General features: G+C 38.3%; 1 protein-coding gene across 1 annotated transcript in view; it reads right to left on the bottom strand.

Moving 5' to 3' along the window:
• Positions 1 to 22383, bottom strand: part of CF2H8orf34 (chromosome F2 C8orf34 homolog) — a 400043-nt gene extending 377660 nt beyond the window's left edge. The window contains 3 exon segments of the mRNA XM_042973375.1: positions 22055 to 22129; positions 22131 to 22247; positions 22249 to 22383. Of these exon segments, the coding sequence (XP_042829309.1) occupies positions 22055 to 22129; positions 22131 to 22247; positions 22249 to 22383 (327 nt within the window).
• Positions 22384 to 22732: the final 349 nt, after the last annotated feature.

Genomic DNA, 22732 nt, shown 5'->3' with positions numbered 1-22732 from the left:
ACCAGTGAAGTAGAACATGGAATGAGACAGTTCCAGCTCTCTCAGAAATTTTGGCTAAAGCATTAAAGCAGAGAACAGTGGATCAAAAGTAAACCATATTGAATACTGTGATGACTAGTTTTATGTGTCAAATTGACTGGGCTAAGAGATGTCCACATAGCTGAAAAGACATTATTTCTGAGTGTGTCCATGAGGGTGTCTCCAGGAGAGATCACCATTTGAATCAGTAGGTTCAATAAAGAAGACTGTCCTGACCAAGGTGGATGGCCATCATCCAATCCATTGAGAGACTGAATAGAACAAAAAGCTAGAGAAAGGGGGAATTTGCTCTCTCCCCTGCAGCTGGAATATCCACCTTCTCCCAACCTTGGACAATGGTGCTCCCCTGGTTCTATGTTTCTTCCCTTTGTTCCCAAGACTCTCCATATAGCTGCTTCCTGAAATTACTGAATTTGAGTTACCCCAGCTTTTCCCTATTTGTTTTTTCAGTCCTCCAACCCCTATCCTGCCAATTCCCCATAATATATTATCTCTGTTGAAATATGAAATGTGGCTTCTGTTTTCCAACTTGCTCCTAATCAGTACTGAGGATCAAGATCCTTGGAGATGGAACTTTATGATTTGTTTGGTCATATGCTTGAACCCAGTGAGAATTATAATACTAAAAATATGTGACATGTAGACACATCACACTTTAAAATATTAACATGCATGTTTGTGATAAATTGCCTGGAGAAGGCTTTGCCTTGGGCAACTGAGTGGTTGCTACACTTGACCACTATTGTAATAATGGTGAGCATAAGGAATACAAGTAATAACTTTAAGGGGGAATCTGCCTAAACTGACAGCTTACAAAAATAATGGCAAGCTCAGAGCTCTACTCTCAGCTCAACTCACAGAGAACCACAAAGCTTCGCCAGCAGCCATAAAACAATCTCTTATTTCTTATAGCTCTAGGTGATTTTATGGAAATCATGTCCTTCTTTGTTAAGGAGATAGTCTTTCTTTCTTTGGGGCTCTGAGTAACCTCACCTGGGAAGTTGCCTTGCAATGGGATACGTTTCTCATTAAGACTCACCCAGCCACCCCTTTGTTTTCCCTTTAGACTGATAACCAGAATCAGCTATCAGCTTCTTCCTGGGAGACAGGTAAAAAGGTTGACCCTGTAGGAGATAGCTTACACTCTGTAAGATTTCCCTTATTTATTTTGGCAAAAATATGTATGGAAATGAATTCTAAGGATGTTAGATCAGAGCAAATGGAATAAAACACTGGGTTGTGCTGGGTTGATACAGGAGAATCTATACATTCCTTATGTAAAGTGTTAGTTTTCATGTTCTAACAGTTTGCTAGGTTGGTTGACTGACACGGGGCCTCAAGAGTCCTGAATTCAGCGAGGTTGAGACGCTACAGTATAGAATGACTCAAAGGAAAGAGTACAAAGACTTAGCAAGATAATAGTGCAGTAAATTTATCACGTGAAAACTGCACATCCACTCACCCCTGACTCTACACTGGGATGAGGACATTCTCTTCACTAAAGAATTAGGAAATACAGGGGCACCTGGGTGGCTCAGTTGGTTAAGCGTCTGACTTCAGCTCAGGTCATGATCTCATGGCTTGGGGGTTCGAGCCCTGCATCAGGCTCTGTGCTGACATCTCAGAGCCTGGAGCCTGCTTCAGATTTTGTGTCTCCTTCACTCTCTGCCCCTCCCCTACTCATGCGCGCTCGCTCGCTCTCTCTCTTGCTCTCTCTCTCTCTCTCTCTCTCCCCCCGCCCTCAAAAATAAATAAACATTTAAAAAATTTTTTTAAAAGAATTAGGAAATACATCAGGGAGAAGACCAAGAGAATATCCTTGAAAAACTCTGTGTTGGCTGTCTTCTAAAGACCAGGGAAGACAGAGAAAATCCTGCCACTAAGACAGACTCTGCTTTCAACTGGGATGATGGCCTTCTCTGGAAGCCACTCAGGTAGCACTGCTTAACTTCCACAGACAGGACAGACATATTTATGATAATAAGCAACAGAAACCAAATGATAAGCAAAATGTTCTGACCAGCAGTAGTCTTTCATATTGCCTAAAAATTAATCATGGTGTCCCTAGAAGTGGAACAGACAGGCAGCCTACAAAATACAACTCAATCTATATAAAAAGAGAAAGAAACCGGATGTGGAAGGCTGAAATATGACTTGAGTTACCACAATGGAGAGTCTGGCCTCATGAAAATTTAGGGATTTCCCAAGTAGCTGAAGTCTCTGAGGGCCCATTAATCCTTCAAGATTATCCTCTCCCAAGCTGCTGTACCCACACCACCTAGCACTACAAAGGAGCATGCCTTTGATATACTGAACATACTGAATACCTGAATACACTGAATAACCCATTAGGCTGCTGGGATTTGTTAAAACTGACTTATTTATTTTGAGAGAGAGAGAGTACAAGTGGGGAAGAGGAAGAGAGAGAGGGGGAGAGAGAGAATCTCAAGTAGGCTCTGCACTGTCAGTGCAAAGTCTGATGCAGGGCTTGAACTCACGAACCATGAGGTCATAACCTGGACAGAAATCAAGAATTGGACACTTAGCCAACTGAGCCACCACCAAGGCACCCCTGGGCTGCTGTTATCGAGTGGGGTCCAGAGCAACATCAGGCCCTTCTGCAGATCCAGCTGTAGTACATGCTGTTTTGGCACTAAATCCTCATGTCCCAGGAGATCCAGTAATAGTCCAAGTGCTTGGGCCAAGTGGGATGCTGCACTGAGTGGCCAGCAAGCCTGCACAGGAGAAGATGCACAGGTCCCACGAGAATGTTAGTAAAGTCCTATGTGCTTCTCCAGATAGCAGAAGTCTTCTTGGTTTATTACTGGACCCTAGAAGAACACCTGATTATTGGACATGAATTGGCCAGGAGATCTGAGCTGTCCGTTATGAACTGGGCGTTCTCTGACTACCACACCATAAGATTGGACATTTACAGCAGAAATCCAGAGCACAGTAAGTTACATATGCAGGTAGCTCAGACTCCTTAAATATGTGCTTCTGCTACATTGCCTCTCCCTCAACTTATATGTACATCCTCATGGGGAGTTTATTAGTGATGCATGACTAAGGAGAAAAAAAGGAACAAAATAAAACAAAACAAAACAAAAAAAAAACACTTGATACTCGTTTAGACCTGGTCCAGTATGACATACTGGCATAAAATCAAGTGGACTATTAAGGCATTATATGTCCACTAAGAAGTCTTCTAGAAAGAAAGAGAGAAAGGCTCTAAAGCTTTAAGAATATTTACTTACCCTTGTAACTGATCTATTGCCAGAAATAGGGATTCACTGATTTATGGACAGTGGATAATAGTGTGGCTGGAAGATTTGAAAATAACAGAATTGGAAGATTGGTTTCAAGGATGTCTAGGGAGAAGTATGTGAAAGAACATCTTAAAATGTGAATAAAAGATTAAGGTACTTGTTACCTGTCTATTTTGTGGGTTGGAATTTAAAAAAATGAATTGAAATAATGAACAACAGCATATATGCTGGCAAAAGTAGTGGCAAGAGGGAAAGCACTCTAAAGCTACTGCATTATTCATGAGGAAGGTAAACATATTACTCATCATGCATCCTACTATTTCTGGGAAAACTACACACACAATTAAGTCTGAAACTTCCAAAAGTAGAAGAGGAAAGTCTTTTATATATATGAAATTTATTGTCAAATTTGTTTCCATACAACACCCAGTGCTCATCCCAACAGGTGCCCTCCTCCATGCCCATCACCCACTTTCCCCTCCCTCCCACCCCCCATCAACCCTCAGTTTACTCTCAGTTTTTAAGAGTCTCTTATGGTTGGGCTCCCTCCCTCTCTTTTTTCTTTCTTCCCTTCCCCTCCCCCACAGTCTTCTGTTAAGTTTCTCAGGATCCACATAAGAGTGAAAACATATGGTATCTGTCTTTCTCTGTATGACTTATTTCACTTAGCATAACACTCCCCAGTTCTATCCACGTTGCTACAAAAGGCCACATTTCATTCTTTCTCATTACCAACTAGTATTCCATTGTATATATAAACCACAGTTTCTTTATCCATTCATAAGTTGATGGACATTCAGGCTCTTTCCATAATTTGGCTATTATTGAAAGCACTGCTATAAACATTGGGGTACAAGTGCCCCTATGCATCAGCATTCCTGTATCCCTTGGATAAATTCCTAGCAGTGCTATTGCTGGGTCGTAGGGTAGATCTATTTTTAATTTTTTGAGGAACCTCCACACTGTTTTCCAGAGTGGCTGCACCAGTTTGCATTCCCACCAACAGTGCAGGAGGGTTCCCATTTCTCCACATCCTCTCCAACATCTATAGTCTCCTGATGTGTTCATTTTGGCCACTCTGACTGGTGTGAAGTGATATCTCAGTGTGGTTTTGATTTGTATTTCCCTGATGAGGCGTGACATTGAGCATCTTTTCATGTGCCTGTTGGCCATCTGGATGTCTTTAGAGAAGTGCCTATTCATGTCTTCTGCCAATTATTTCACTGGATTATTTGTTTTTCGGGTGTGGAGTTTGGTGAGTTCTTTATAGATTTTGGATAGCCCTTTATCCGATATGTCATTTGCAAATATATTTTCCCATTCTGTAGGTTGCCTTTTAGTTTTGTTGATTGTTTCTTCTGCAGTGCAGAAGCTTTTTATCTTCATGAGGTCCCAATAGTTCATTTTTGCTTTTAATTCCCTTGCCTTTGGAGATGTGTCAAGTAAGAAATTTCTGTGGCTGAGGTCAGAGAGGTTTTTTGAAGAGGAAAGTCTTAAATAACATACTAGCAATCCAAACCCAGCAACTGATCAGAATCCATTTTTCCCAGAAATTCAAAACTGGTTTAACATTTTAAAAATCCAATAATGTACTTCTTCCAATTAACAGAATAAAGGAGAAAATTCATATGATAATATCAATATACGAATAAGACCTTTGAATATTAAGTGAAGTCAATGTTTTTAAAGTAATCTCTGTGCCCAGTGTGGGGCTTGAACTCACAACCCTGAAATCAAGAGTCACATGTTCTTCCAAGTGAGCCAGTCAGGCACTCCAAGTGAACTCAGGTTTTAATTTTAAAAGTTCTAGCAAACTATTAAGAGAAGGGAATTTTTTTAACTTTATAAGTTATCCATTTATTTAAACTCTACTAATGTTGCAATGATCATTCCTCTTAAAATCAGAACCCACCCAAAAAAGTACAAAGTATTACCATTTCTTTTCAACATTGTATTAGAATTCTTAGCCAAAAGAGTAAAGTCCCTCCTCTCCCCAAAAAAGACATAAAGGCTAGGGGCGCCTGGGTGGCTCGGTCGGTTAAGCGTCCGACTTCAGCTCAGGTCATGATCTCGCGGTTCGTGAGTTCGAGCCCCGCGTCGGGCTCTGTGCTGACAGCTCAGAGCCTGGAGCCTGTTTCAGATTCTGTGTCTCCCTCTCTCTGACCCTCCCCCGTTCATGCTCTGTCTCTCTCTGTCTCAAAAATAAAATAAAAAAAGTTAAAAAAAAAAAAAGACATAAAGGCTATTGACACTGAAAAGACACAAAACTGTCATTTTTACTACTTTTCACTAATAATAGCCATCATATCATCATATGATTTTTAAAAAAAGGAAATAAAAGTTATAATAGCTGGAAAGAAAGAAACAACACTGTGCTTTTCACAAACAATATGGCTCTTCGCATGGAAAAATTCAAAATAATTTAGGGCTAAGTAAAAATAAACTAGGATGATTTATCATGGTTCTCAACACACATTTAAAATCAAAATGATAAATTTCCTTTCATCATAATTAAATCTACTTTCTGGTCCAATCTCAGAATAATCTGGGGTAAAACCTCCTCATTTTCATAGAGTAAGGTGGCATTTGAAACCTTTTGGGAATAGGACTTCATTGAGCTAGATGACCCTCCAAAAATCACATTTTAAGTAGATTAAAATAACAGTAGAAAGTAAACTAATACGTATAGACTCTAGTGCATCTTAACCGGTCCAGAGAAGATTAAAATGACCGATTTTTCTATCTTAATTTTTCACAGATGAAAACTCTGCTGCATACTTAATAAGATCTTGGTATTAACAAAAAAAAAAAAACTTCAAAATCAGACTTAATTTCTACAAACTATCCGATTTTTATGAAAAACCTTGATTATTTGGTCAAAATGAGCCATCAGGAAAAAAAACATCCATCTAAGAATCCCAGATGTATACCCCATGTGAGAGAGAAGGCAATCAATTAAACACACAAAAAAGGATGCCATTTATTTTAGCTGCATCTTTCTTAGGCTCGCACAGATTGAATGGAGTCACATAATTACGTTTTTACTTTCCACAAATCACAATATTTTTTAAGTTTATTTATTTTGACAGAGAGGGAGGGAGAGAGGGAGAGAGAATCCTAAGCAGGCTCCACACTGTCAGCACACAGCCCGATGTGGGGCTCACACACACACACACACAAAAGGGGATCCACTGACTCCTGTAATAGACTACAGAGATATTAATTCCTTTTACTTTGTGGATCATCTTTTAATCTTCTGCATATTTTTCATTTATGAAGCTTAGAAGTAGTGGAAAGGTTTAGCCTATTTTGTGATAAAGCAAAGATTATCTTGTGTTTCTGCAAGCCATGCTGTTTTTATGCATTTACTCATTCAACAAGTATTTAATTAAATTCTTATGATGCATATACTACAAATTAGATACTTAGGAGGAACATTAAGAAAAAAAAAATAAGCCAACAGTAGTTAGAAAAGCAAACCATAACGAAGAAAGTAGTTAAGTAACATTGTGGTTAACCACAAAAGTGAGTGGCACAGCCCCTAAGTGCAATAGTTCATAGAAACAGAAAATCTAGGGTAGCTAGAGAAGTCAAAAATATTTAATTAAAGAAACAAAACATGAACTATCCCTTAATGAGTGGTTGATACTCAAACAGGAAAATGTAGATTCTGGGGTATGTGCCCAGATCCTTTCTTCAGAAACAAAAGCTCGTTCTGCCAGCTGCCAGGAGTGTTGGCTGTTAGAGGCTCTCACCTAAGGTCTTGTCCAGATTCATCCCTCCAGGAAGGCAGCTGCCTCATCCAAGGTCACATTCTTTGGAGGAAGCTTGCTTCTAATCACTAAAGTGCAAAGGAACAGCCTTTAAGGACCTCTGCACTTGCAGGGCTCTCCCTGTGATCGTCTGAGAGTTCTATTATCTATTATAACTACTTCTAGTTCACTTTGTTCCTCCACTCAAACCCACTTCCTTCACTCCCTTCACATCCCTTACGGGCTTAAGCACGCCACAGTTAACCCTCTGCATGCAAATCTCCACCTCAGAGTCTGTCTCCCAAGGAACCCCATCTAAGACATTATAGCAAACAGAGAAAATATTCCATGTAGAAAGAATATCAAGCAAAGACTTGATATTATATGTACTGGGATAATTGGACAAAGTACCTTGCTCACACTGAAGGCAGTGTGTGGGGAAAATGAGAAGTATGGTTAAGTAGATTTTGGAGGACCCTGAATGCCACCCCAGTTTGGAATTCATGTCGTAATTCAATGTTCCAAAACTCTTGCATCTTTAGTGACCCTGGACTGTGAATTCATCCTCCTGGATGGATGGACACAGAGCTAAAAGTGACAAAGTACAAGCATGAAAATTCTCTAAAGTTTGATTATCTTTAAAATGTACATGAACCTTGAATATCATCCACAGTTATTAGCATTTGTCATAATGAATACATACTCTTGTTTAAGAAGTATGACCACAATGAGTAGAGAAACAGTGTGTGTGTGTGTGTGTGTGTGTGTGTGTATGCGCGCACACGCACATGTGTGTTGTGTGTCCACACTTCTCAATGTTTTTCAACTCTTTAAAAAGGGTTTAAAAAAAAGAAAGGGGTGGGTAAAACATGATAGTCAGGTTATATTTGAAAATGTTGACTTATGCCTTTCCACTTGCCCACCTGGCACCATTTCTAATCACCTGGTGCTCATTTGCATGACACCTGCTTCTAGCTTGTCATAACCATCATTTTTTATTTGTCTCCTGAATGAGGGGTTTTCCTTCAACCTCTGCCAATAGGCCCCATTAGGGTTTTAGTTTACAAGAAATCCAGTACTAATATGCAAATATAGTACACATATGGGAGTTAGTAGGGGCCTCAAGGAGATGAAATGATCTAAAACAAATGACTTAATACTAAAAGCAATAGCACAGTAATACAGAGAGCTTGGAAAATCAGAATGGTTGTGGGAGCAAAAACAGCCCCTCCACTGAGCACTTCATGTAAAAGCTATAGACCATTGTTATCCATTCTTATCTTTTTGCATATGTTACATAGTTACATACACATGCAATCTTGAATTCATATTTTCTACATTTTCAATGGTTCCATATAATATCCTATCTAGAGCAAAGCTTATTTAACCTTTTTAAGGAATATTTGGTAAGAAGAATGAGAATGAATACCTGATTGCAGGAAATGGGCTTACTGTGCATTGTGAAGACATGTCAGAGAACAAGGTTGGCAAAGTCCCTTTCCTTGTGGAGCTTAATTTAAGAGAGGGAGCCAATCTCTAAATAAATAAATGAGAAAAGGCCACACCTGATGAGTGCTGTGTGGAAATAAAACAACGTGGTGTGATAGGGGCTGATGGGAAGCTGCTGAGATTGAGTGGTCTGTGAGGGCCTCTCTGACAGTATGTTTAAACCTGAGATCTGGACAGTAGGAGGAGCTGGCCATGTGAGGCATGTGAAGGAAAACCTTTAAGCAGAGAAAACATTGTGTAAAAGGCCTGAGTCTCAAAGCTTGCCTTTTAAGGCAGCTTCATCTCTGCTACTCAAAAGGCTAACCCTGGGAGGCTAATCCTGCAAACATATTCTCACTAAACATCCAGAATGAGCCAAATAAATATTTCTAGAAAGCAAGCCAGCTATAACACGTAACGACAGGAAACAGATGATTCAATACATCCTATGATATGCCCAAATTATTTGGACCAAGATTAGGTCATTCTATGATTTATATAACATATTTATATTCATCCTTATTTCAGAAGGAAGTTAAAGTATTTTCCAAAGAAGTATAAACTATGATCAAATAGCATAAATAAAAAGTAGAGGGAAACATAAAGTAAAACAAGTGAAGACAATGTGGGGAAAAGAAGGGAGATATAAATGCTCACGAGAAAGGAATCTTCATGTGCTACTGGTGGGAATACAAACTGGTGCGGCCACTGTGGAAAACACTATGGAGGTTTCTCAAAAAATTACAAATAGAATTACCTATGACCCAGTAATTCCACTACTGGGTATTTACCCAAAGAAACCAAAAACACTAATCCAAAAAGATATATGCACCCCAATATTTACCGCAGCATTATTTACAATAGCCACGATTATGGAAGCAACCCAAGTATCTCTCCATAGATGAATGGATAAGGAAGATGTGGTATATATACAATGGAACATTGCTCAGCCATTAAAAAAAATCTTGCCATTTGCAACAATATAAATGGATCTAAAGGTTGTAAGGCTAAGCAAAATAACTCAGTCAGAGAAAGACAAATACCATATGACTTCACTCATGTGTGGAATTTTAGAAACAAAACAAATAAATAAAGTAAAAAGAGACAAACAAAAAACCAGATTCTTAAATACAGAGGACAGACTAGTAGTTGCCAGAGAGGAAGTGGATAGGGGCAGGAGTGAAAGAGATAAAAGATATTAAGAGTACACTTATCTTCATGAGCACTGAGACATGCATAGAATTGTTGAATCATATTGCATACCTGAAACTACTATAACTCTGTATGTTAATTATATTTCAATAAAAAAAAATGTTCATGATAATGACCTACATTCTGGCTACCACGAGTTTTCCAGAAGCCTATACAAAGAAAAAAAGGAAAGGAATGCTATGAATTACACAATTCAAAATATTAATATACGACTGTTTTTCTTTATTTTTTATTTTATCTTTTATTTAATTCCAGTATAGTTAACATCCAGTGTTACATTAGTTTCAGGTGTATGATATAGTGATTCAACAATTGTATATGTTACTCAGTGCTTATCATGATAAGTGTACTCTTAACCCTCTTCACCTATTTCACCTATACCCTCACCCATCTCCCCTCTGGTAACCATTTGTTTGTTCTCAACAGTTGAGTCTACCTTTTGGTTTGTCTCTTTTTTGCTTGTTTGCCTTGCTTCCTAAATTCCGCATATGAATGACATCATCTGGAATTTGTCTTTCTCTGACTGACTTATTTCACTTAGTATAATACTCTCTAGATTCATCCATGTTGTTCCGAATGGCGAGCTTTCATTCTTTTTATGGCTAAGTAATATTCCATTATATATACATATATACCACCTTTTTTAATCCATTCATCTTGGGCAGATTCCTTAATTTGACTACTGTAAAGAATTCTGCAACAAACATAATGGTATCTATATCCTTTCAAATTAGTATTTTCATATTCTTTGGGTAAATACCCAGTCATGGAACTATTGGATCATATGGTAATTCTATTTTTAATTTTTTGAGGAACCTCCATACTGTTTTCCACATGGCTGAGCTAGTCTGCATTCCCACCGACAGTGCACGAGGGTTCCTTTTTCTTGGCATCCTTGACAACACTTGTTGTTTCTTGTGTTTTTTATTTTAGCCATTCTGAAGGTGTGAGGTTCATAACCTATTTTTGACATTATAAAAGAGAACAGTAGTTCTCATAAGAGGATGCTGTCTAATGCAATGAATATGCCCCTCCACAACATCCTTTAATAGATGACAAAACCATATTTTCATGGTCTGATTCTTATAATGACTCTCAATAAAGGCTTCTTAGATCACTCACTGCACAGCTCAGTGAAAGTAATTCTTTAGTGGGTCACCGTAAAGCTGAATGGGCACCCAAGTCACTCTTCAACTAACTTTATCCAAAAATATACTTGTTAATAACTTAAGAACTTGATGTACATGACCTGCATGAATTCTTCACTATGATTTCTCAAGATTGAACTATTGATAAAGTAGTGACACTGCCCTCTGTCTTGGATTCCCTATCCATCCATAGACTATGGCAGTGACGTGTTGCTAATTGTACACAGACCTCAATGTCTTACCTGAATATAAAGAAAGGGTTAGATTTTTAAAATTCTGGAAAACTAAGACTTTAAGGCTCCACATAGCAGAGTATTTGTCATCTGTATATTTTAAGAGTGTTTTTCATATCATTGTTATATCACTAAGAGGAAAGATAATAAGAAATGTTTCAATAAATATTTTTAGTCAGAATAGAATAATATTCTGTGCATAATAAACTGTAGCTGGTTTTAATCACCATTTTATATAATGCTAAAATAATTATTATATATCGTAAATAAAAAACATAACAAGAAAAAATGAAATCAACAAAACAATACCAGATCCTCTGGAGAGAATCCTAGGAGTAAAATAGCATTAAAATAAAAATAATATCTCAGAAATACACAGCTACAATAAATCTTAATACAATATAGTTCACTTCACACAAATAGATATATTATTTCAATGTGCAGACAAATCAAATGTACTGTCAATTCAATATAGCTTGTCACTTTTTGATTTCAGATCAATATGTTCAAAAAGCAAAGAAAGAGCAGGAGTTATATACCCCTTTACACTCCAGGCTATACTTCAAAAAGAAAGTTCTCTCTTTTATGTTAAAGGAACAACTTACAACTGAAAACTGTCAGTGTGTTTCATGTAGAACATTACTCAACAATCAGATCATTTAGGTATTTTTAATAATTCATGTTTAGATGTCTTACTGGTGCTAAGAACTCCCAGGAGCAAAAACAACAGAAACTAACAAATCTACCCTTTACCTTGTTCAATTTACATACTTGATTCTATGGCAAATTTATTGGAAACCAATCTCTAAATCTGAACTTCAAATATTAATTTCTTACTTCTATTAGTCTATTAATGGAATGTATTGCTGTGTATGAAAACGTACCAAACATATAAACAGAAAACCAAGGTAGGCTTCTGTAAAATTTACCAGAATATAATATTTGAGAGTGCCCCAAGTATTATCAATCTTTTCTAAATATGCAGGAGTTTTTGAGGACAGGAAATATTTTATTTCAATTTATATTTCTTAATACATAATACAGCACCCAATAAATATGTACCAAATGAATGTAAATGACGTTCCAAACATCATGTGCCAGAGAACTTAATAGCTGTTGAAAAGATAACAAAGTCATAATGAATTTTAAAGAAAGTGAAATCTCTCATAAACTGCTGAGATATTCCCAGACTCCTAGTGGCAAATGATTATTCATACCCAAACCACACTTTTCAAATTTGATAGGTTGATCCTGATTTTTCATTCATAATGATTTTTTTCATTCATAAATGTACTTGACAACTATTTAGTAGAACACCATTTACGTACCAGACATTTTCTAGGCAGGAAGATACAGTTAAAAAGACTACCAAAATATCTTCCTATAAGAAATTTATACTCTAGTGGAATAAACAGAATATAAACTGAAATCAAAGGAATAAATCCAATAAAACAGTATCAAATACAATAAGGGATATAAAAAAATCATGCTACAGAGAGTGACAGGGACATTGGATCTGTGTGTGCTATTTTAGTTGAGAGTGATCCAGGTTGCCTCTCTGAGACAATAAGATACATTCTGGATTGTTTTCTAATTATGTATAATGTCTCCAAATTTAGCCAAAGTAAAGTATACTTTTGTGATACAGCAACAAGCAAGACCTCCCTTTCTCCCACCGCTGAACAAAGAACATACACACACACACACAAACACACACACACACACACACACACACACACACACACACTGGCCTACTCTCCTTTCTAACTGTGCCACAGTGCTTTTTCAGAGATATCAGAGCTACAACCTTAAAAAGCAGATGTTTACTTTGTTGTTTTTTCCACACTTTGAATTAGTTCTAATTTCAGGATACTAGAAGGCCATCCTTCAAAAGCATCTCTCCACAGGGTCTGTCACTGAGTTATTACTATTAATTGAAAAGAGAAATAGTAGCATCTAATGAGATGGCAGTCAAAATACTGGGTGTCCACCAAGTGCCAGGCACTGGATTGGGTTCTTTAGACTTCGTTTCATCTCATATAGTCCTCATAAAATCCCTCTTAGGTATTGTCTTGCAGATGAGGACATTAATGTTCACAGAGATCATCAAGTGCCCAGGGTCAAGCAGAGAATAAATGGTTGCTAAGCTCGTGTGATTTCCAAAGATCACCTGCTTCATCCCATATAACTGTGTCATGCAACTTCCTCCCTTGAAATGCAAATGTGCTGGGGGGCGGGGTATACATTAAGCCTTATACAGTGGTGTGGATTAATTTATCAGGCCCTCTCGTGAAAGCAGATATTAAAAAGGAAAAAATATAGCTGAAAGTGAATTAGATAGTTAAGTACATAATTAAAAGTTATTCACTGTACATAAAGGCTAATTAATGTGATGGGGAATATTTTGCTCTAGGTCTTAAAGGAATAAATATTAAGACGCTATTTGCTAGCTGGTTGTGACTTAAATGTATTTTTTTCCATAGGCGGAAAAAAATACACAAGTCTTGTTTGTGTATTGTTTAATTCAACAGATATCAACTGCTTTATTGTCTGTGCTTTATTGTCTGTGCTTTATTGTCTGTGCTCCACTAGACACTATAGTGAATGCACAATAAAGAATGAGGCAAGATATTTGTTTCCCACCTTTAAGAACTGAAGATCTACTTTGGATACAAAACATGACAAACACCCATTGTCAGCGGATTACTGATACTCACACATCCTTCACTGTAGAAGAGCCCTCTCTCTAGCTGGACAGATTGTCCTCTATGACTGGAAGGGCACAGAGGAATGACATAAAAAGCATGGGCCCTATTCTAACCAATCACATCAGTCCACTTTTTTAATGTATGCATGTTACCCTATAAAATTCTCTCTCAGCACTGCTTGAGCTGTGTTCCACAAATTGTGATATATCTTCCTTTCCATTGTTTGATGGATTTTTATTTCCCTGAGATTTCTTCTTTGACCAGTAGATTATTTAGAAGTATTCTGTGTATTTTCACAGCGTTTTAGAAATTTTCCTGTTTTCTTTCTGTTACCGGTTTCTAGTTTTATTCCATTGTAATGGAGAAAATCTGTTGTATGATTTCAGCTGAGGTTTGTTCTGTGGCTCAGGGAATGGTCTGCCTTTGTATACATTCCATGTCACTTGAAAAAAAATATGTATTCTGCAGTTGTTGCATTGAGTGGTCTACAAATGTCGACTATATCCTTTGATGTGCATTTGTTCCTCTATAGCATTCCTGATTTTCTGTATAGTTTTTCTTCCAATTGTCAAGAGAAGGGTTTTGAATTTCCTAACTATAGTTGTAGATTTCTCTATTTCTCTGCTTAAGTCTGTCAGTTTCTGCTTCAAACACTTTGCAGCTCTGCTGTTGACTGCTATTTTTCTCAGTAGGTTTACCCTTATGTTACTGCATAATGGCAGTTCCTGTCTCTGGTAATTTTCTATCCTCTGAAGTCTACTTTATCTGACATTAAAAGATCCACTCCTCCTTTCTTTGGATGTTTGAGTCATATTTTTTTTCTATTCTTTACTTCTAGCCTACTTGTTTATTTGTATTTGAAGTGAGTTTCTTAGACACTGCCTACTGGTTGGGTCATATTTTTTTAATCCACTCTGACAATCTCTGTCTTTTAACTGGTATATTTAGACCATTTGCATTTAATTTAATTATTGACATATTATGACTAAAGTCTGCCATGTTATTTTTTTTTCTATTTGTTCTTTGCTTTGTTTTTCTTTTTCCTACTCCTGTGAGTTATATGAACATTTTTTAGAACTCCATTTTATTTGTTTTTTAAGTTTATTTATTTATTTTGAGAGAGTGTGGAGTCCGATGTGGGGCTCAAACTCATGAACTATAAGATCATGACCTCAGCCAAAATCAAGAGTCAGATAGACACTCAACTGACTAAGCCAGCCTGGCGCCCCGAGAACTCCATTTTAAACTACCAGAGTTTTTGAGAGCATCTTTTTGTATAGCTTTTTTAGTGGTTGCTCTAGGTATGACATTAAAAATGCACAACTTATCAATAGGTGTTGTTGTTTTACCAGTTTAAGTGAACTATAGAAACCTTACCTCCTTTGCTCCCCTTTACTCTTTCCTGCTTATAATACAACTGTCTTAAATATTTTCTCTACATACATTTAGAACCACATCCGACCCTGCCATAATTTTTGCTTCAACCATCAAACATAATTTAGGAAACTCAAGAGGAGAAGGAAAATGTATTATATTTAGTCATATTTTTTTCTATTTCTATGTTCTTTCTTCTTTCCTAATGTTCTAAAGTTTTTCTTTTCTTTTATCAATTCCTCTCTGTTTAGAGAACTTCCTTTAGCCAAACTTTTAGAGTAGACCCGTTGGTAACAAATTCTCTTGGTTTCCCCTTCATTTCTAAAGGATATTTTCTCTGAGTATAAAACTCTAGGTTCTTTCTTTCAGCATTTGAAAAATATTGTGCCACTTCTTTCTGACATTCATAGGTTTGATGAGAATCTGCTGCTATTCAAATTGTTTTCCCTGTATAGGTATGGTATTTCATTTCTCTCGCTCCTTTCAAGATATATCTTGACTTTTCTTTTCCCAGAAGTTTAACTATAATGTATCTTGGCATGGATTTCATGGCAGGAGTGGCCTCATTACCACTCAGCAATGTTTAAAGTCCTGACTCTTTTTCTAGGCCTCCCCTGACATGACCCAGGTGGGGAGGGAAAGGAATGCCTCATTATTGCCAGGGGTGAGAGAAGCCATGCTTCCCACATGATCTCCACTGACACTGGTCTCAGAATATAGGGGTAAGAGTGGGGCCATAATGTAAATATAAATTAAAACTAAATGAGATATCACACAAACCTATTAGAATGGCTATTATTACAAAGACCAAAGGCTATTATTACAAAACAACACCAAGTTTTGGCAAGAACGTGGAACAATTGGAATCCTCATACAGTGTTGGTTGGAATGTAAAATTGTACATACACTTTTCAAAACTAGTGGCTAATGTCTTAAAAAGTTAAACATACACCTACCATATGATCCAGCCAATTTACTCCAGGTATTTACCCAAGAGAAACAAATGCATACATCCATATAGAATACTATTCAGAAACTAAAAGAAATAAATTACTGACACATGACACAAGATGGATGAATTGTAAAATAGTTATATTGAGTGAAAGAAGATATACAGAAAAAAAGCATGCATAGCATAGGATTCCATTTATACAAAACCCTAGAAAAGGAAAACTATTCTACGGTAACAGAAAGGAAACAAGTAGTTGCCTGGGGAAGTGGAGAGAATAAAGAAGGGTACAAAGGAAGAATGAACAAAGAGGCATTGTAGACAACAATAAGGGAGGAAGGCATATGAGGAACATGTCCAAACTGAATCCAACTATTTTAAGGCACCTTCCAGAGAATTCCAAATAACATTTCCACTACTTATAATTGACTCTATGTCACTTGACCATAGATAGGTGCAAAGGATATACCACCATTCATAATAAAGAAATTCTGTTCATATGGGAGAAACAGTCTCTCTGCCTCAGCACCTTTCCTTGTGTTCCAGCACTCTTATGAATTTATTTTTTAACATTTTTGTTGATATTTCAATAAAAGTTTGGAGGGAGAAGAGGAAAATGCATATGCTTAGTTGACCATGACTGTAAGTATAGCTTTACTCAGAACTATAGCTTAATACTTACTGATTTCAATTGTATCTGTTAAGTCACAGATACAATTCTTAACTAAGTTCACGTAATTTAATGTTTAAAAAAATATCCAATGGGTGAACTACTTGTAAATACTTATTTCCTAGATGGTCTTTTTTATTTTTAATATTTTTTAATTTTAAAATAACTTTAAACTTACAGAAAAAGTATATGAAGAGCAGAAATAACTCCATATATACTTTACCTAGAGACCCCATTCAAGGTTTGCAAAACTGTCCTAATAATGTCCTTCCTAGTGAACATATCAGTTCTAGGACCATATTTTGCACTTAGTTGTATTGTCCCATCAGTTTGAGACTTTCCTTGACAGTTATGACTTTACACATTATTGAACACATCAGAAAATCAGAGTTTCCCTATCAAAATTATCAGATATTTTCTCATTATTCAGTTCAGGTCATGTGTAATTGGCATAAATATTAAAGAATTAAAGTTGTTTTAGCTGCATACTATCAGGAGCACACAATATTGATTTGTCCCATCACTTGAGTAAAGTTCAGTCTGCCTGGTTTCTTCACTATAAAGTTACTTTTCCCTTTGTAATTAACAACTACTTTGTGGAAAGATACTAGACATTAGGTAAACATCTCATTCCTCCTCCAACTTTCACCCATTAGTTTTTAGCAACAATTAATGTTTATTGCGTCAATTATTGCTCAGTGGTTGCCAAGTAGTAATTCTCTAATTCCATCACCACTTCTACTCTTATTAATTGGCATTCTACTATAAAGTAAAGTTTTATCTACTCCCCATAAATTAGATACATTCATGTATCCCAATATATTGTAGTGGAATAAAATACTCCTATTTTATAGTATGATAATCTGTTACTATCATACTTTGAATCTCAAATTGCCCCAGATTTAGTTAACAGGAGTCTCTTCAAGCTTTTGACATGTTCCTATAATTCTTTGACCACTTCCTTATTCCCTGGCATAAGATGGTCCAGGTTTATCTTGTGCTTTCCCAGACTCAAGCCTAGGATCAACCATTTCTCCAAGGATATCTGGTTCCACTTGATGGAGAATGGTATTTAGAACTCAAAATCTGTCACTTGGTGTGCTCATTGCTACTGAAATGTTGCTATTTTTCAGGCCATCACAGTAGACAGAGTAAGGAAATAAATGTAGGCATATATACTTATGTATATGTTACTACATACAAATCCATATTTACTTCTATTACATTTATATCTATTTCTATTCTTGAAGTTATGAGATACACCAGTACCTCCAATTTCAATCCAACACTGCAGGGTGCATTCTACATTTTCTCCTTTTTGTATTTGTGAATCCCGTCTCTATCAGCAAGAAAACTGGACTGCATTATTTTCAACATATTTACTTATTCTCTCAACAGTCTTCTACCTTATATATAACAAATCTCCTGATCCTACCAGGCCACTGCCTGATAATCTCCAGGCCAACTTGAGCTCAAGGTTGCAGACATGGCTGGAATATGTAGGGCAGGGGTATCAGAAAAAAACAAGTTGCGCAGTAGTAACTGTATGAATGATGCAAGCTGATGGTTGACCACACATTTGATATGAGTCCACTTCATAACATATGTGTCAAGTCAGTTAACACAAATTTAGCCCATGTGAGTAGAGGTACTTTGAACTAAACAGAGAAGGTGATAAAGTGGTTCCATTCTACTTGGAGTGGGTCAGACCACATTTGAAAAAAATGTAGTGAATTTGGTTTGCCACATCTTCAATACACAGAGATTTAAATATTCTATGAAGATTTAACGGGGACCCCATTATCCTGAGTTTTAATAGTTTAGGATTTCACTCTCTTGTAAGCATAATCAGTCCTAAACCAAGATATATGACTGCCCTGAGCACCCTTCCAACCAATAATATTCAAATAATTATTCTGTTTATTTCATGGAAATGGGAGAAACTGAAAAGTATAAACTTCTCTCTGTTGAAAATATTTACTGTGATGTTCCACATACACAATTTCTTGGGAATGAAGTTTAACTACTTACAACATAGACAAAGTAGATCACTTGATCCCAAAAAGCAGATATATGCCAGTTGATTATTCAATTTCAAAAGTTTTAACTGTCAAGCTCTTCAACTATTAAGCGGTTGGCTGAGGTAAGTCTTGTGTTTGCGCCATGAATCTTGCCTATGTGTGCTACAAAATACCATACTTTGGTGAAAGCCAAACCATTTCATATCTTGCCAGTTAAGTAAGGAGTTACATGTGGAAATCTTTATTAATAGGATTCTAGTTCTAATTTATTGAAGCGATGTCAAGCATTCCTCGTAGATTGATGCCTAGGCTATCAGGATACTAGCCTAACCTGAATAAGCCAATGAGAATACTAAAAGTATTAAAAGTTTCAAGGGTTTGTGGGATATGTCATTATTACCGTATTCACTTTACCTCTTTATATTATTTAATTAAAATATCATTACCCAGCTCTAATGCAATGATTTCTAGACATGGTTTTGTAATGCCTCTAAGCATGTTAAATCATATTTAAAGACAATATAAATTTATACCCTTCAATCACATGGAAACAAGATTAATTTTCATCTAACATAGTTTCACAATACCATACTGTATATAGCTTTATAAACTTCTCAAATGATAAAATTTAGAAATAAGCAAATAAACTAAGTTAAGAAATAAACTAACTAAATTAGGTAATTAAGCTGTATAGTTAAAAAAATAACAAGATACAAATATTCTCAACCAGTATATGTTATCTTTGCTTTTTTTTTTTAAACAATATTCCCATGCTCTCTTTAAAGTGCTTTACTCCAGTAAGTTTTCTTAAAACATTCTTAACTTAGAAAATCTGTAAAGGGAACACATTTTCAGGTCTTGTATATTTTCAAAACTAAAGTAAGCCTATGTCCACCAACTCCAGGGCACAAAAACATCACAACATAGCACAGATATTAAAACTTAAGAGTCACAAGAGTTTAACTTATGACACCGTTTCTTACAATGTGGTCCAGAAATTAAATATGTAACAATCATTTGTGCCACTTCTTACTAAGTCCAGGTTCCTGGGCTCCTCCTTGATCTCCTGAAGCAGTTCTCATGAGAAGCACTGACCAAAGCCCTGGGGGCTTTGAGAATGCCAGATGAACACTATACATTTTATATTCTCTCTAGCATGAGACAGACGCTACAGGCTAGTGAGATTTTCCAATTTTGTGAAGTATATATAATTCTATTCAAAACTAAGCTTTGTTATGATCAAAATGTTGCATACAAACCTGCTTTTAGAAGCAGAAACTTAGCTGTTTTCTCCCTTCAATTGTTTAAAGTACATATCAGCCCTTAAAAATTACTCACCACTGCAATCCAAGCTAATAGGGATGTGGGTAATATGTCACCCAAAAAAAAATCAATAAAATACATAGCATATAATTTTGTCTTTTTTTTTTTTTTTTTTTTTTTGGTGAGGAAGTCTTAAGATTTTATGAGACAATTTCGTCTTCACTTAAAATTCATTAATGCAGAACTATCTAGAGGGCTAGTTTTTTTTAAATAAGCACTTGATAAAAATCAAGTTGGATTTATTTCCTAATTATGTAGAAAGTTTACATATATTCCAAACTCTATCATTATCATTTGGAGAGAGTCTCAGCAATTTTAAGATAAATTAACAAATCTATTAAAACAAACAACTCACTTAATCTCCCTGGTAAATTATACTTTATGTTCTAGGGGCGTAGAAACACTGTGAAAGTATTTCATGTTTCTTTTAACACAATTAATACACTGTGTCACAAAGTGTTATTATGCTTCAGCTTTTTATATAGATAGATGTCGAACTAGGCATGGTCTCTAATCATTAGAATAAAATAAAACAACCTAGTTGCACCAGCAATAACACTTGGGCAGAAACAAGAATCAAGCATGCATTATAGGACTTCATGACTCTATACAACGAGTTTCAGTTGAAACAGTAGCCATAGCTCCCAAGACACTACAACGTTAACATAAAGTTGGGCAGAAAAACTTGAGATCTTGCAAATCTTGGTTATCTGAAACCTATCCTCCCCAGAGAAAAGACCTATCTGATCACATCCCTGTCCACCTCTCCCTTTTTGTGCTAGGGCATTATTTCGCTTCCCCCACCCCTCTCTGCAGTTATTCTCTTCTCCTCGGTACTAGGGAACAACCCCATTCTCTATCTTTTCCCCCTGCCGCGTTACAGCCTTACTCCCACGCCGCGGACACGTAAACTGCCAATAGTGACCACAGCTGCTTTTGGTGGGGGAGGGAGGATCTCGAGCCTCCCACGTCCGTCCGATCGTCTCCCACCCGTGCCCAGATGGCTGGTGGGACCGGGCTGGGAACGGACCCTGGGCATTCCTTCCCGCGGGACTAGCATCTGCCCAGCGCGCTGGCTACCGCCGGGACGCTTTGCCAGTGCCCGGTTCAGTCTCTGGTTCTTTTTCTCTTGTCCTCCCGCTCTTCCTTTCTCCTCCTGTATTTCTGTCATCGGTTCTTTGATGGCGAGAGAAAGCAGCTCAGAGCTACACGTCTCCTCTCATAAATACGTGTATGCTTTTCCTGAATCTTTCTCCGCCCCTTTCTCACCCTAACACATGTAGGGTCTGCAATGCACAGGACTCTCCCTTCATCCAGAGATCAATGTCAGCGTCTCAGTTTGACAATTTCACTCAAGGCGCCTTCATCTACCGAAGCCTACTCCTTACCAGTTCAGTTTTCTCCCAGTTAACCATAGTCTCCCCCATTGCTAAGCGCCTCTTCCACCTTTCTGGGTTCTACTACTGCCAACATTAAAACAAAAAAAAATCCAACATGCAATACGGTGTAAATTCCAGGAAGAAAGTGTGAGCGTGTAAGACAGTCTAAGTGTGTGCATCTGTGGGTCTCAGCCTGTCCGGGTCCTGTGCATAAGGCTGAAAGATGCAGGACAGTCAGACCGCTCAAACTTCCCCTGCCAGACTGACGCTGGGCCCTCTCCAGCTCACCTGTCCGCGCCCAGGTAACCGGCAAGGTGCCCGCCCGGCCGCGTTCCCGGACCCCCTGGCCCGGGCAGAGCGAATGCCAGCGAACTGGGGCCGCACGGCCACCCCTCCCGCGCATTTGTTCGCGGTCCCTCCTTCCCTCCGGGTGTTCTGAACCCCTTCCCCCAGATACAAACGGGACCGCCCTCCTCCACAGCGCCTTACCTCAAACAGGGGACCGATCTTGTTCTTCTCCAGGTAAGCCTGGATCCGGGATTGTTGATGAGACGCCATGGAGAGACAGAAGGGGCCGCGGAGAGTGCGGGAGAGCGCGCGGCCGTGCGCCTGGGCCAGGGGACAACCTTCCTTTTTCCCCCGGACTGGAGCCGGGACAGGAGCTCCAGAGCCTCGGCTCCCCCGGCGTGGCGGGCACAGCCCCGGCCGCGGGCGTGGGCTGCAGCCCCGGGAGCCGCGAGCGCGTGGGGCGCCGAGAGCCGGAAGCTCGGGCGCGGCGCCGCCAACTCAGTCAACTCCGAGGCGAGGGGAGAACTCATTCATCGCGTTCTCCTCCTGGCGCCCACCCCCGCCGCTCTCCGCAGCGCGCGGCGCCGGGGGAAATTCGAGGCAGAGGTTCCAGGTTCCTCTCTCCTCTGGGCGGCAGCAGCAGCAGCAGCAGGAGCCAGGAAGCGAATGCTTCTCCGTCTGGCGCGGCGCCGGGAGCGCCCTCGGGCGGTGGGGGGCTGCGGGGCTCGAACTCGCGGCAAGCGTGCGTGTGCGTGCGTGTGTGTCCGCGCGCCCGACTGTGTGCGTCCCCTTTCCCCGTTGCAGGAACAAACAGCCCGGGCTTCTCCCCAGGCTGTGCTCGCCCTGCCCGCCGCTCCCTAGCGACAGCGCCGCTCAAAA

The sequence above is a fragment of the Panthera tigris genome, chromosome F2 (genome assembly GCF_018350195.1).
Source record: "Panthera tigris isolate Pti1 chromosome F2, P.tigris_Pti1_mat1.1, whole genome shotgun sequence".
Classification (NCBI taxonomy): Eukaryota; Metazoa; Chordata; class Mammalia; order Carnivora; family Felidae; genus Panthera; species Panthera tigris.
This window is presented reverse-complemented; position numbering and strand designations above follow the sequence as displayed.